Source organism: Mesoplodon bidens (assembly GCF_964165515.1).
Source record: "Mesoplodon bidens genome assembly, chromosome: 12".
Classification (NCBI taxonomy): domain Eukaryota; kingdom Metazoa; phylum Chordata; class Mammalia; order Artiodactyla; family Ziphiidae; genus Mesoplodon; species Mesoplodon bidens.
Genome location: NC_138168.1, coordinates 13,576,387 through 13,590,321, shown reverse-complemented (window position 1 = coordinate 13,590,321; position 13,935 = coordinate 13,576,387). Strand labels below are relative to the sequence as shown.

General features: G+C 48.3%; 1 protein-coding gene across 1 annotated transcript in view; it reads right to left on the bottom strand.

Moving 5' to 3' along the window:
* The window catches only part of B3GAT2 (beta-1,3-glucuronyltransferase 2), a gene marked incomplete at its 5' end in the record, with an annotated part of 91,995 nt that extends 85,068 nt beyond the window's left edge, over positions 1–6,927 (bottom strand). The window contains one exon of the mRNA XM_081250747.1: positions 6,340–6,927. Within this exon, the coding sequence (XP_081106873.1) occupies positions 6,340–6,927 (588 nt within the window). The remainder of the gene's footprint in view (positions 1–6,339) is intronic.
* Between the last annotated feature and the right edge of the window lie 7,008 nt (positions 6,928–13,935).

Sequence of the window (13,935 nt, the reverse complement as noted above, 5' to 3'; positions counted from 1 at the left end):
CCCTTCAGTTTGTCTGCCCTGACAGGGTACACGCCCAGCAGATACCGTTGCTGATGTACACATACCAACTGAGGAGAAAAATGAATGTTTTATCTTCTTGCAGAAATTAATTCTTACCTGTTCCCAGGGATATATAGTTCAAGAACATATAACATATAAGTGCGCAACTACAGGTTACACGCTAACTTGGCAGTTTTCACCTGACTTGAAAAAATAATCTAAAACTCAAATGGTCTCTTAGTGAGACAGGGAGGAGGTAACATTTTCATAAGATCAAATTACATCAGGAAGAAAAGGTCAAGAGAGAACATGAGAAGCTGACCACAGCCCAGAAGACAGACCCATATGTAAAACTGAATCACTCTGCTGTACACCTGAAATGAACACAACGTTGTAAATCAACTAGATCTCAATACAAAATAAGTTAATTAATATAAATGCTTAGAAAAGAAGACAGACCTGAGTTCAAGTACGGCAGAAGCTAGAATGGTATCAGAGGACTCCGGCTGATCGGATGCTTTACTCATCACAATGACATGCGCCCGCCTGACTATACACGTTAGTGGGATGGGTTGCAGGGTGTCAAAGGGCAGGCTCCAGAACCGGGGCACTGGGCCCACCATCCTGTCCTGGAACAGCTCCATGACCTTGTAAGCAACTTCCTGCTCCTTCAGCTCTTCTGTAAAATGGGGACACTGATTCTAGCGATCAGGGTAACGACTATATTAGATTCAGGCTGTATTTTTAAAAATCCCTGCACTCACCGAAGAACTGTGTTCATGCCTAAATATCAGCATTAGGATGGTGGAGAATGGGGGCCATACTAGATCCTACCTCAGAGGCTGATGTGAGGATCAAATGAGCTAATCCACGTAAAACCCTAAACATGGTTCGTGGCCCACAGTAAGTGCTCATTTTGCTTGTATCCATGGTAAAGGGTGTCTTACACATTTATTTAAAGCTGTCCACAAAAATTACCTGGTACGACCAATGGATTACCTTAGTTTATTTCTATGAACTGGAAATCTAAACCTACCTACTTAGCAGCCTACCTATGTACTTAGGGATTGGTCTGACGATTTTATTTGTGTTTCAGGGGAGAATTTGAGAACCATGCAAGACTTAAATGGCATGCTTCAACAGCACTGCAAATCAAAGATAAATAATGTTATCTTAATTTATGCAGACCAAGCGAATATTTCATCAGAGTCCAAGAGGTCTGAATAGATATATCTGAAGATTATTGAATGCTGTACCAAAAAATCCCACTACTTGAGTAGCACCGGGAATAGTTAATAAATAAGGCCGTTGACTTTGGTTCTTCTATTCTGCTTTTGTAGCATGCCTTAAAAGCAATTACTATTCCATTACTGTTCACACGAGAAAATTTACCAGCCTGCAATCTATAGAGGCAAGTGGGGTAGATGGAAGAAAATGGAGTCGCCCACTAGTTTCCAAAAAGCTTCAGACAAAGTCTAAATGCTTAAAAGACACACATTCATTGTAGCCAACAATAGCCCGACATGCCTTCATGTCTATTCATGAGACAGAATAACCGGTGAAAAGTAGGTTGGAGGACGAAGAATGGGAAAGAGACAATAGGAAGAGGCAGAAAAGAGAAGGCCTTTTAAACCCAGAGTTATTTCTGGCCATTAAAATATCAAAATCCAAATGAAAACTGCTGGTGTCCAAGGACAACCCTGTCCAAAACGAACCACAGCTCAAGTACTGTACACCCAGCGGGAGTAAAGAAAATGTACAGATTTAACACTGATAGCCTAAGAAAGCTGCCCGTAGTTTTATAAATCCAGTTTACACAATTCTCACATTTGATCAGACTTACAGCGCAGCTATTAACATGCTTTTAGGTGGAAAGAAAGAAAACACAAGGGGAGCATTTCAGGTAAAATCGTCTTTGGATGCTACTCCCTAAGAGAATCTTTGAGGTTTCTTCACTTTGAAAAGATAATTACCCTACACCAAGTAACTGTGTCAAGGGAAAAAGGAAAGGGAGATCTCCTGTCTCCTTTCAGGAAATACATTCAGAATCTACTATTTAGGGGGAAAGTGCCAAACCCTGTAAATTTGAATATCCTTTGGATTAGGGCTCCAGTGAGCTGCACGTAAAGGGAGGAACATATCAATAAATGATCAGAAAAGAGCAGGACGAACTCGCCCTCACCACTCCCAGCACACAGACAGCTTAACTGCACCCAACACAGCATCCAAACAAAGGGCCTCTCTAGTTCACTGCTTGCCAGAAACGTCTTCCAAAGGCGGTCTCATTAACTGAGCCCTTTCCTGAGCCCCTAAGGTGTTTCAGAGTCAGCTTGTCTTCCAGCCTCACCTCGTTCAATTTAAAGTTGTAAAAGTTTCCTTTTCTTGCTTGGAAAGTGCTATTTTTTAACCTTTCAACTCAACGGGTTTCCCAAGGTGAAAGTCACTTCACCTGAAAAGCGGCTGCTTTAAACTCAAGAGAGCTTGGAACGTTTTCTAGCAAAGGACAGAAATCTGATCAATAGCGTTATTGAAAATGTGACCAGCTCCAGTCCCATTTGTCTGTGGCTGCCATTTTTATGAAAGCCGTGTAAATCCTTTGCAAATAAGCGTTTCCCGAGAGCTATGTCGATGGGCTGTGCAGGCGGCAGGCAACAGGATTACCTGTGAGCCACGGTGCAAAACCCCATCAAGGCCACAGGAAGAGGCCATGTTGAGTTACGGGCAACGTGGAAAACTCCAGGCACCTCCTTCTCCCATGGACAGCCCAGCTTCTGCGGCTACAATTCACACAGCTTCATTTGCAGAATCAATTCACACAGCTTCATTTGCAAATGGATTCGGCTATTAAGCATAGGATTGTTGGATGCAAATATTTCTTTCCTGGTGGCACAGCTCAGTTGAAAGGGGAGCCTGAAAATTAGCTAGCTGGATGGGAGAAGAAACCTCCATTCCAGTTACCAGGGAGGAATAATTGTACACAGGGTGCCTATTGCACCTTTAATTTAATTTGGAGAGCTTTCAGCTTTTACTTTCCTTCATTTGCAGCCAATGCTTAGTGAGTTAATTTGTACCCGGTTCATTTTCCTCCTTTTATCTTATCTATGTTAACATCAACCATGGAAATGAGGGGCACCATGAATAAAAGATGAAGGCTAACTCAGGACACTCTTTCTTAAGGTACTGTGAATTACTTAAAAATGAATTTGTGTGTGCACCATAGAAAGGGCTGAGATATACGCCTGGCCCTACAGCATCCCTGATCAGCATCTGTCCTCCCACCCAAGGAGCTGTAGTTTTTAGATGTTTTAACTGGTCCTACCTTTTCTCCAAGAGAGCACTGTCTAGACTGCAATCCGCATGGAATCATTATTCCTAGAACTGGTGGAGGGTAGGCCAGCCCATTAATGCACAAGACTAAGGATGCATAAATTCCACTAATCTGACTTTTTAGAGAGTGCAATCCTGCTTGCCATGAAAAGAATGTGCTGTAAAAGAAAACTGCATGTCTCAACACAGATGCCTGGTGAACAGAGAGATGCCTGCTTTGTCCAAAAACACTGTGTTGGGGGAGGGATGGTGGGTGAGAATGGGATTAGTCCTGAAATGCCTGTCTGGGAGGAACCTCTAGGAGCTACAGAACGTAAATTCTAAGTGTATCATGCATATTATGCTTTTTAAAAAATCCCTTCTCTTGTGTATTTTGTACATGGGGCACCTCTCCTTAAATAACAGTTGCACATGCTCTTAAGTTGATTTTGAATATTTCATTACTTCCAATTGTACAAAACGTTAGTGTCTTGAAAGTTTTGCATTTCTTTCCTATATAGTTTCCTCTCAGCCAAAGCTATTTTTTTCTCCTTACCCTCGCCTCTTTCTTTTATCTTCTCTCTCTCTTTTCTCCCCGATGGACCAATAAAAAAAAAAAAACTACTGCGTTCTTCTCTTGCTGCTTCCTATCCACCACCACCAAGCCTTCCTTTCAGTTTGGGAAGCATCAAAGGAAGACTGTGTTCTGAGCCGTTTCTCTGCCCGTCTGGGCTAACTCTGTGCCAATTCAATCCAATACCTCACACCAACCGGCTAGAAGCTGGAAGAAACTGAAACTCACGGCTCTTCATAGCCCGTCCCCTTAAAAGGTTAATTAGTAATAATGTTCACTATTTTGCTTACATAAGACCACACATTTTCACAGGTAGGGCAACTTCCAAGTTGTAGAAGAAGGAAAAAAGACTTTGGTGTTTACGATAGCTAGTGGGAAGCAGTCACATAGCACAGGGAGATCTGCTCGGTGTTTTGCGACCACCTAGACAGGGTTGGGGGGTGGATAATGAGGGTGGGAGGGAGGGAGACGCAAGAGGGAAGAGTTATGGGAACATATGTGTACGTATAGCTGATTCACTTTGTTATAAAGCAGAAACTAACACACCATTGTAAAGCAATTATACTCCAAGAAAGATGTTAAAAAAAAAGCAACTAAACCCAAGATCCTACTAGAATATAATCAATAAATAAATATTATTTAAGAAAAAGACTTTGGGGTTTAAAATGATGGTGTACTGAAATGTAAGGGGCTTTGCTTCAGAATACAAACCACGTCTTTTGGGGGCAAGAGTATGCAAACAGGATCACAATAAGAACCCAACTTAAAAAATCAGATGACATCTCTAATCTTGGTTATAATAAAGACCATACTATAAATGACAAGCTTATTGATTTCTTCGGGGTGGGGGGGAACATGTGAAGAAAGCCCTTCATCGCGAAAGCATGAAAAGAAAAGATGGGAGCAATGAGTTGTCCTTTTATTCATTAAGCAGGAGAGGATGAATAGAAATGAAGGCAGCGGGGTTCCCTGGTGGCGCAGTCCGCCTGCCGATGCAGGGGACACAGGTTCGTGCCCCGGTCCGGGAGGATCCCACATGCCGCGGAGCAGCTGGGCCCGTGAGCCATGGCCGCTGAGCCTGCGCGTTCGGAGCCTGTGCTCCGCAACGGGAGAGGCCACAACAGGGAGAGGCCCGCGTACCGGAAAAAAAAAAAAAAAAAAAAAAAAAAAGAAGGCAGCAATTGCCCTTAAGAAATGGATTTTTAAAGCCACACAAGCAGGAAAATTAAGCCGGAGAGGTACAGAATAGCTCCATCCTGAGGTTATGAAAGACAAACTGAGATATCAGGATGAAAGCATGGGACGTTTGTGATTTCTAGACGTACAGACTGTCCAGTTTACTTGGTGTAAGAGGAGGGATGATGGCGTCTCGGAGGCCGGATGTCAGGAATTTGGGGGAGAGGAAGGCAACAGTCCCACGATATGTCAAAAAGCCCAAGATTTTTTTTCCGCTCTATTTGTGGAGGAGGAACAAGAAAAGTGAAAACTACGCAATCAGCCTCATTTGCAGAACGCTCGCGCATGCGCACACACTCAGGCGGCAATATACCAGCCTTGAGGACTAACACCTGTTCTAACCAGGGGCCTGATGGCTTTGTGCACCTGTAGCCTCCAAGGGAAACTGTGCTATCGCAGCAGCAGCAGCCCGGGCTGCGCCGAGGACCTCATGGCGGGCACCAGGATGCAATGGCCTGGTGCCAGAGTGTCCAAAGAGGTTCCTAGAGAAGGGGAAGGAAAAGGAAACGGGAAGTCCAGCTGAAACCTCGGACTGCAGAAAGACAGAACCACAGGGCAGGGCAGTCTCAACTCAGTTGCCAGAGGGCTTCCTTTTAAAGGAGGTTATCTTTAGAGTCAGAAAGGGCCTTTGCGGGGTGCGGGAAGAGATGGAAGGAGGACCCCTTAGAAGTCAGGGTTTTCTCTAGTAACCATTTCCGTGCCAGCGGACTGTATGAGAGAAATGTGTCTCTGGGCTGATTTTTAGTTTCCTTCTCCACCGTCCTCCCGGTATGGTTCTAGACTCAGAATCACACCTGTGTGCGCGGAAGGGCCTCGGAGACCACCGAGCCCGCCCCCAGGGCGCTGGGTCTCTCCCCCGTCTCTCCTGCAGCCCGGCCCCACGGAGCTCCATCCTCAGACCGGACAGAGCCCAGTTCCTAGAAATCATCCCCGCGCCTCACACCTGTGCCACCGTCTCGGCCCAATCGTGGGGCCGGTGTGTGTGTATCGGGGCGGGGGAGCAGCAAAGCCCCCGCCAGACTCCCTCCCCGACTCACAGTGGTCCTCCCACCCCCTCCACCCCCGGGGCCAGCGGGGGGTTGCGGAGCTCTGCGCCCGGAGTCCCGAGTGCGCGCCCGGGTAGGTGAGCACTGCCCAGCGCAGCGGCGGCAGAACCGACACGCTGGGGCCCCTCCCGCCCGCCTGCCCCCAACGCCCCCCCGGCGGGGTGCGCCGGCCGCTACCTCCTGGAAGAGCTCGAGACTGTAGGTGTTGTCGTCGTCCGCGAAGAAGAGCACGCCGGGCTGCGCGCGCTGGTGCCCGTGCCTCTGGCGCAGCCAGGCCAAGCCGGCGTTGCGCTGCTCGGTGGCGCGCGGCAGCCCGGGCCGCTTGTAGCGCCGCGGCGTGGGCACGTGCAGGTGCGTGCTAGGCAGCCCCGCGCGCGCCAGGAAGCGGCTCACCAGCTCGCTGCGCGCCGCCGCGTCCTCCACCAGGATCCAGTGCAGCTGCGCCACCTGGCGGAACGTGTTAGCCAGGCGTGTCAGCTCGGCCTTCTGCACCGGGCGGCTGTAGGTGGGCGTGATGGCATAGATGGTGGGCAGCGGCGGCTCGGGCGGCGGCGGCCGCGACTCGTTGCGCTGCTCCCGGCCGCGCCCCGCGCCGCCCCGGCGGAGCGGGAGGCGGGCGCCCCCGCGGCCCCCGGGATAGGGCGAGAAGTACGGGCGCGGGGTGAGCGGGGGCGCGGGCCTACGCGTGTCCACGTCGAGCATGATGATGACGATCAGGATCCAGGGCAGGAGGATGAAGAAGCGGCTGAAGAGCACTGACTTCATGGTGCGCTCTCCCCCGGCCTCTCGGACGCCCCGGACCGGGGCGAGCCGGGGGACCCCAGCGCGCAGTTTGGACGGCGGCGGCGCCCGCGCTCAGATAGCCGCGGCCCGCGCGCTCTCCACGGGGTGGGTAGCGGGGCGCTGCGGGGGCGCGGAGCCGGGCCTGGGGGATGCGCGCAGGTGCCGAGGAGCTCGGGCTACAGGGCGGGCGGCGATGCCTCTACTCCAGGGAGTCGGCGAGAAGCGGGACGCCGTCCAGCCGAGCGCTGCCGGCCCCGGAGTTACGCCGAGCGCCGGGAAGGCGGCGATCTCACCGCGCTCTTTCCTAGGAGTGCGACCTGGGAGCTGTCCCGCGGCGCTGCGGGAAAAGGGACTCCAGCCGCGGGCCCCCGATGCGCTGCCGGGGGCACCTTCGAGGGCGGGGGGCAGGCACCGAGGGCTCTCCTTCGTCACATCCCAGCCCCGGCGGCGAGGACCGAGGGCGACGCCGGGGACGCCGTGCGCCCAGCTCTGCTCGCGCGCCGCAGCGGAAGCCTGCGCTCCGATCCCTCGCTCCGCTCTGCTCTTCGGAGAACCTCTCCCGGCTCCGGCAGCAAGATCCTAAAGCCAGGAAAGAAAGAAAAAGCTAGGGGCGGGGGCGCTGCGGACTCCAGCGTCCTCCCAGGGCTCCTGTGGGGATACAGCAGCGCTGCTACTGGCGGAGAGGGGCTGCGAGGGGGAGGCGGGGAGGGGGCCCGGCCAGCCGGCTCCGGAGGCTGCTGCTGCACCGCCGGCGGGGAGCGAGAGGAGGGTCCCCCGCCGCGCGCCACGGCCGCGGGCAGGGGCTGGATGCTCGCTCGCCAGTCTCCGCGCGCTCTTAGCTTTCTGAAACGCTACAGGGTCTTTGGAGACCAGCCAGGAAAACCCAGGCACGTGCGAAAAACTCGGGAGACCTCGGGTGGAGAGTGAGAGGAGAGGAGAGGCGGGAGAGGGCGAAGGATGCCTTCTCTGGCGCCTGGCCGCGGGGTTCGTTGCTGGGGGTGGACCGCACAGCGCCGACAAAAAGCGCTTTCACCCAAAGGCAGAGCTCAACAGAAGCCCCGGGAGACGGAGGGGTGCCTACACGGGTGTTTGGCTTGTGAGATAGCCCGGAAGAAAGAATCAGTCCGAACGTTTGCTGCCCGACTGCAGTTAGATCATTGCGGGGAAATTCCTAAAACTCCAGCCGAGGACGTGGAACTTATTTTCCTTCCTTAATTTGGAGTCCCATTTCCTCACAGTTGGCTGCCATCAGAATTATTCCGTTCGACCCGCCCAACGATCCTTTCGAGAAGGCCTAGGAAGTGGAATCACCTCGTTTTCTGGATGAGGAAGCTCCGAGGCTGGTGGCGTTGGCCCAAAGGAAACGGGACGCGGATGCCCCGAGTCTAGCCAGTGGCTTCTTCTCTGGGCTGCCTGCAGAAGCCTTTCGCGACACAGCCCCGCCGGGCGGGCCGGCCCCCCTAGATGTAAGCATGGTGCGCTCGAAACCAAACGGAGCGCACGGTGACTCGTGAGAACCATGACAGTGCCTGGAAGGCACGAGTAAACGTAGGCGCTTGGTTTGGATTTTTTCTATCTTAGCGTACCCACTGGCTAAGTCCCTGGCTGTCTGTGATGGACGGGGATGCAAGAAGAGGGACCTCGCTTCGTAGTCACGTCCCGGGGAGGTGCTCGCACGCAGAGCAGCAGGAAAGCCTGTCCCCCCAGACTATGATGAATAATTTCTGAGCCCGTCTTCCTATGGCTTCCTGTCTTCCTCAGGCGCGTTCACAAGTAAATCCCTGCGATTGCGCTCTGAGTGTGCGCGCGGGGAGCGCCCTGGGGCGGAGGTCCCTCTGTCCGGCGGTTCTGCCCCTCCTGGTTTTCTCAGGACCGGGAATCTGGTTCTGCCCGGCCCTGGATGCTGTGGCTGCTCCCACCCGTCCTCAGGCCCTGGCGCGTCCGTGAATTTCCCCAACTTCCCGCCCAGAGTCTGAAGCCTGAGAGTGAAATTTATAGATCTAACCCCGCCCGCCACCCTCGCAAGGGCTAACCTTCTCTTCCACTTCCCGGTATCACCTACAGCTCATACGTCACATCGACGGATCAGTGCCTCCAAGACTTAGGACACAATGAGTCCATCAGACCCCTTCCCATGTTCGCGGATAGATTAACGGGCCTGTGAAAATAGCACAACCTCGGGAAAACGCGTCCCGGTCAGGCCTCGGGGTGTCAAGGTCAGCATCCTGGGGGAGGCAGACGGACGAGGGTGGGGGAGGGGATTCAGTGGAGGCTTTTCTCAAATACTGGAAAGCAGCACACACACCTGCCCACCCTGCAAAGATTACCGAAGTCTCTTTCGGCCTGTTGGATTTTTTTTTTTTAATGTAGTTGAAGAGAAATGCCTTGTGTGCTACCTGTAGTGAAGTTGGAGTGGTTACAGAATTGTCCTTCAAAGCGTCACTAACCTTCGTTAGTAGGGACCTCTTGGTTACTCCCTGTGTACCATAAAACATATTTCCTAATTGCTTCTTTTCCAGCAACCAGGACTGTTCAGGGATGAGACACTTTCAAAATCAATCAAATTTTGGAGTTTATTTTGGGATTTTGACGGCTGCCCAGGATTCACAGGCGTCATACAACACAACACTTAACTAGCACACCCACATCCAGGAGGTCCGTGCATCTTTTCTATTATCCTTAGTCAGCATTTGCACCCAGGTTTATCTCATCCAGTCATCTGCTGGGAGCATCATGTTTCTTGGAGTCAGGTGGAGCGGGTTTGATCCCCAGCTGGGCTGCTTGGGCAACTTTAGAAAGTCAATGAGCTTTTCAAAGCCTGTTTCCTCATCTGGAAAATGGACTTAATCAAACATACTCCATCGAAGTCTTGTAAGGATTAAATCGTATACGTTAGGTAAAGTGTTTTGCAGAGGAGCTGGCATTGTGCAGCAGTCAGTCAATAAATGGTATTTAAACACAGGTTAACACTTTGCCTCAAAGGAACGTCTCACCCCAGGGGATCTGTGTGATCCTCATGACAATACCTCGAAATAGGACCCGCACCTGTGGAGAAGGTGTTGGTGTGTGTGGTAGAGTCTTCCTGAGGTGGGGTAGGGACCGGAAGAAAGAGGAAATCAACTTTCCCCAAATACAAGTTGCCCCTTGTCACACAATAAGGGTGACATGATTCCAAGTGACATTTATTTCAAACAACTGAATATGCCACATTGTTCTCCATTCAGTGCCTCAAAAATGTGGACCCATATCTTTCATGATCAAATCTGAGCAAAGATATAAAGCTATAAAAATTATTAAGAATGTCCATTTGAAGCCCAAAACCAGGATAAAACACTTTCGAGTGCAAAAATGTATCATGCTTTAAAAATATTGAGAGAATTATCCGGTGCTAGAATGGAAACAGCTTCTTTACATGGAAGCATGAAGAAAATGTCATTTTTCTGAAGCATAATCACGGGCAGCTGTAGTACTTTTCCATATTTGTTTACAATCTTCTTACATGAAACAATGTAAACGTGATCTGCAGCTGATAATGAAGGTTGGTGAAAGTCACTAGAGTAATTAAAATGATTACCTAACTTCAGAGCTTCTGTATATCCTCTTGATGTTTATTTTCATCTAATCTCTCTAATTATTTGTGTAACAAAGTGAGCATTGCTTCTTCTGTACTAATGAAGCCTTGGATTGCTGGCATCAGCTACTGTGTTTCAGCATTCAGCTGCTGTTCTCAAATAAACAAAGGTTAAAAAAAAAACCTAATCTGGGGAGTTAACAAAAAACATATTGCATAATCACTAAACATGTGCATTTTGCCTTGGTGAGTAATATGCACCTGTTACTTCGGCAGCAAAAAGATTGCAGCCCGATTAGTGTTCTGTATAGAACTGATCCCATTTGACATTTGAGCCTGGGGTTCTGCTAGTGTGACTAAATCAACCTTCACGTGAGCATTTTGGAACTTCCTTGATATTCTTAGTCAAGTGAGAAGGAGATCAAGAAAAAAAGCTATACACATTAGGTATTTGTAAATATCTGTATAATATTATGGGCACGCAAATCAGGTTGTAAGAAGAATCAACTAACTCATGTGGGAATAATAATGTAATGGGGACGGTATTGATCATCAATACCCACCTGTGTGTGAACATAAATATTTTTCTGATAAAATATCAGATACAATTATGTGAAAGAATGATGTCAAAATAAATAATTCAAATAGTCCCAAATTCCAGGGATACATGACAGTTTCATTGATCACTGTCAGAAAAATGACATCCAAACCACAAATTAAATGGCTCATTTGGTTAATTTATTTTCATACATCTGGATCCTTTTCAAATATCAACTTTGGCCTAGAATTGTTCTAAATTTTAATGCTTCCTTAAAATTGTAGACATTTGTAGCTATTATGTACCAAATGTGACATTAGAAGTAGTTTGTCAGTAAAACTCTATTTTTGTAGGATCGGTTGGGATCAAGTTTATTCAGTAAAAGTGGTTTTCTCGAGAATTAGAAATTGGCAGTTTATCCTAACAATTTTATTGAAAAATAATTTCACTTAGTTTGAATAATAGCGGAAGATAAAACATGCCAGTGTTCCTCCTTTTCTCTTTATTAATGGATTAGGATGCACAAAAGAACAATAAAACATGCATATGGCATATTAGCATCCTTTATATCTTTTTCCCTCACTATCTTAAGTATTGACATTTATGTTAAAATGGTAATTTGTTAGAAATAGGATTTTACCGTAAAACTACATAATCTACCTTTCACAGTTGTCATGAGAATCAAATGAAATAATGCAGGTGAAAATATGCTAAACACTGTAAAGTGATTTATACATGCAAAATACAATGAAACAAGATTGGCCATGAGTTGATAATTGTTGAAGCTAGGATATTACACATGGCGGTTCCTAATATTATTGGACCTATTTATACATGTTTCAAATTTTCCATAATTAAAGGTTAAACTACATAAGTGATTAGGTACTACTGTTTGTTTACCAAGATGGGACTGCTGGACCCAGAAGCTGGGTGGGTAGATTATCCCATATCTCATGGACGCAGTCTCTTGGTCCAGAGACAAGGTTAGTCAGTTAAACAGTTATGTCCTATTTCAGGAGGCAATGGTGTAGGTGGAAGTTGTGAGGTGGGAATATCTAAATTAGGCCTTAATATAGTACAAGTAACAGTCATTTAATAAGGGGCATGTCTATGGAAATAAAAGAAAAAGGTTAATGATTAGAACAAACTATAAACTGAATTTTTGAGTCCAGAGGGCAGTCAGTCGAGAAGATTTTTAGAGGTTGGGCTTGAAGCATCTTTAGATGGTAGACTGAGGATAGGTAGTGGCAATCTAATATATATATATATATATATATATATATATATATATATATTTTTTTTTTTTTTTTTTGGTAATTTGACTATCTGCTGATGGCATCAGGTGATATGTATCATGGTGAAATTTCTGTATCATGGCCTACAACTAGCATGAAGGTTGTCTATACATGATCTGTTGTGATTTCCTTGGTTTCTTCTTTATTGTATCAAGTTGTCCAGCTTCAACTTGCTGGGATTCAGCTTTAGTTTTTAGTGACGTTAGGTCAAGAGGGTGGGAGAAAAATTGGAAATATTAATTATTGACGAAATGCACAAAATGGCAGGAATGAGATTATGAAGAGGAGAAAAAGCACAGTCAGTGAACATGGCACTGTTCCACAGCCACGGGGTGTGTCACAGCTTTCACTGAAACAGAATTTTCCCCAGACAGTCACCCCCATTTTTACCAAAGATAATCGAAGGAAGAGGAATTTGTTTGTAAAACAAGTCTACTCTCATGAAAATTGGCTTGATTATTTACATAAGTACAACAAGAATAGAGATTTATCCTATAGGCCCTTTTGAAGTCTGTTTTGCTGTAACTTTTAAGAAGGAATCTCAGGAGAGTGGCAGAGATGGTGGAGTAGAAAGACCCTCAGCTCACCTCCTTTCAGGAGCACAGCAAAATCACAACTGTCTGTAGAACAACCATCAGTGAAAAAGACTGGATGGAACCTACCAGAAAAGATCTTCTACAACTACATACATAAAGAAGGAAACACAACGAGACAGGTAGGAGGGGGCAGACTCACAATATAATCAAGTCCCATACCCCCAGGTGGGTGACCCACAAACTAGAGAATATATTGCAGAGCTTCTCCCACAGGAGTGAGAATTCTGAGCCTCCCGTCGGGCTCCCCAGCCCAGGAGTCCAGCGCCAGGAAGAGGAGCCGCCGGCAGAACTTAGTTTTGGAAGCCCCACAGGCCTGGGGGAAATAGACTTCACTCTTAAGTGTCACACACAACATCTTACACGCACCAAGACCCAGGGCAAAAGCAGTAATTCAACAGGAGCCTGGGCCAGCCCTACCTGCTAGTCTTGGAGAGTCTCCTGAAGAGGTGGGGAGGGGTGGCTGTAGCTCACCCTGGGGACACAGACCCTGGTGGGAGCCATATTGGGGAACATTCTACTGCATGAACACTACTGCTGGCAGCGTCATCTTGCTCATTATTGCCAAGGCTTAACCTCACCTAACAGCCTGTAAGCTCCAGGGCTGGGATGCCTCAGGCCAAAAACCATCTGGGCAGGGACACAGCCCCACCCTTCAGATGCCTAAATACTTCCTGAACCCACAGACCCCTAGACTTGGCCCTGCTTCCCAGAGGGCCAGGACCCAGCTGTACCCACTAGTGGGCAGACATCAGCCTCTCCCACCAGGAAGCCTGCACAGATCTCTAGACCAGCTTCACCCCAAAGCGGGCAGACACCGACACAAGAAAATTACAGTTCCACAGTCTGCAGAGCCAGCCTTCCTACAGCAGGCCAGACCCTACACTGGGACCAGCTGGGCTCTGGCCCTGCCCCGTAGCAGGTCAATGCATGTTTTGGGACACCAAACACCCCATACTCAACTGTGTTAGAAACCCCCCGATCTCCACCCAA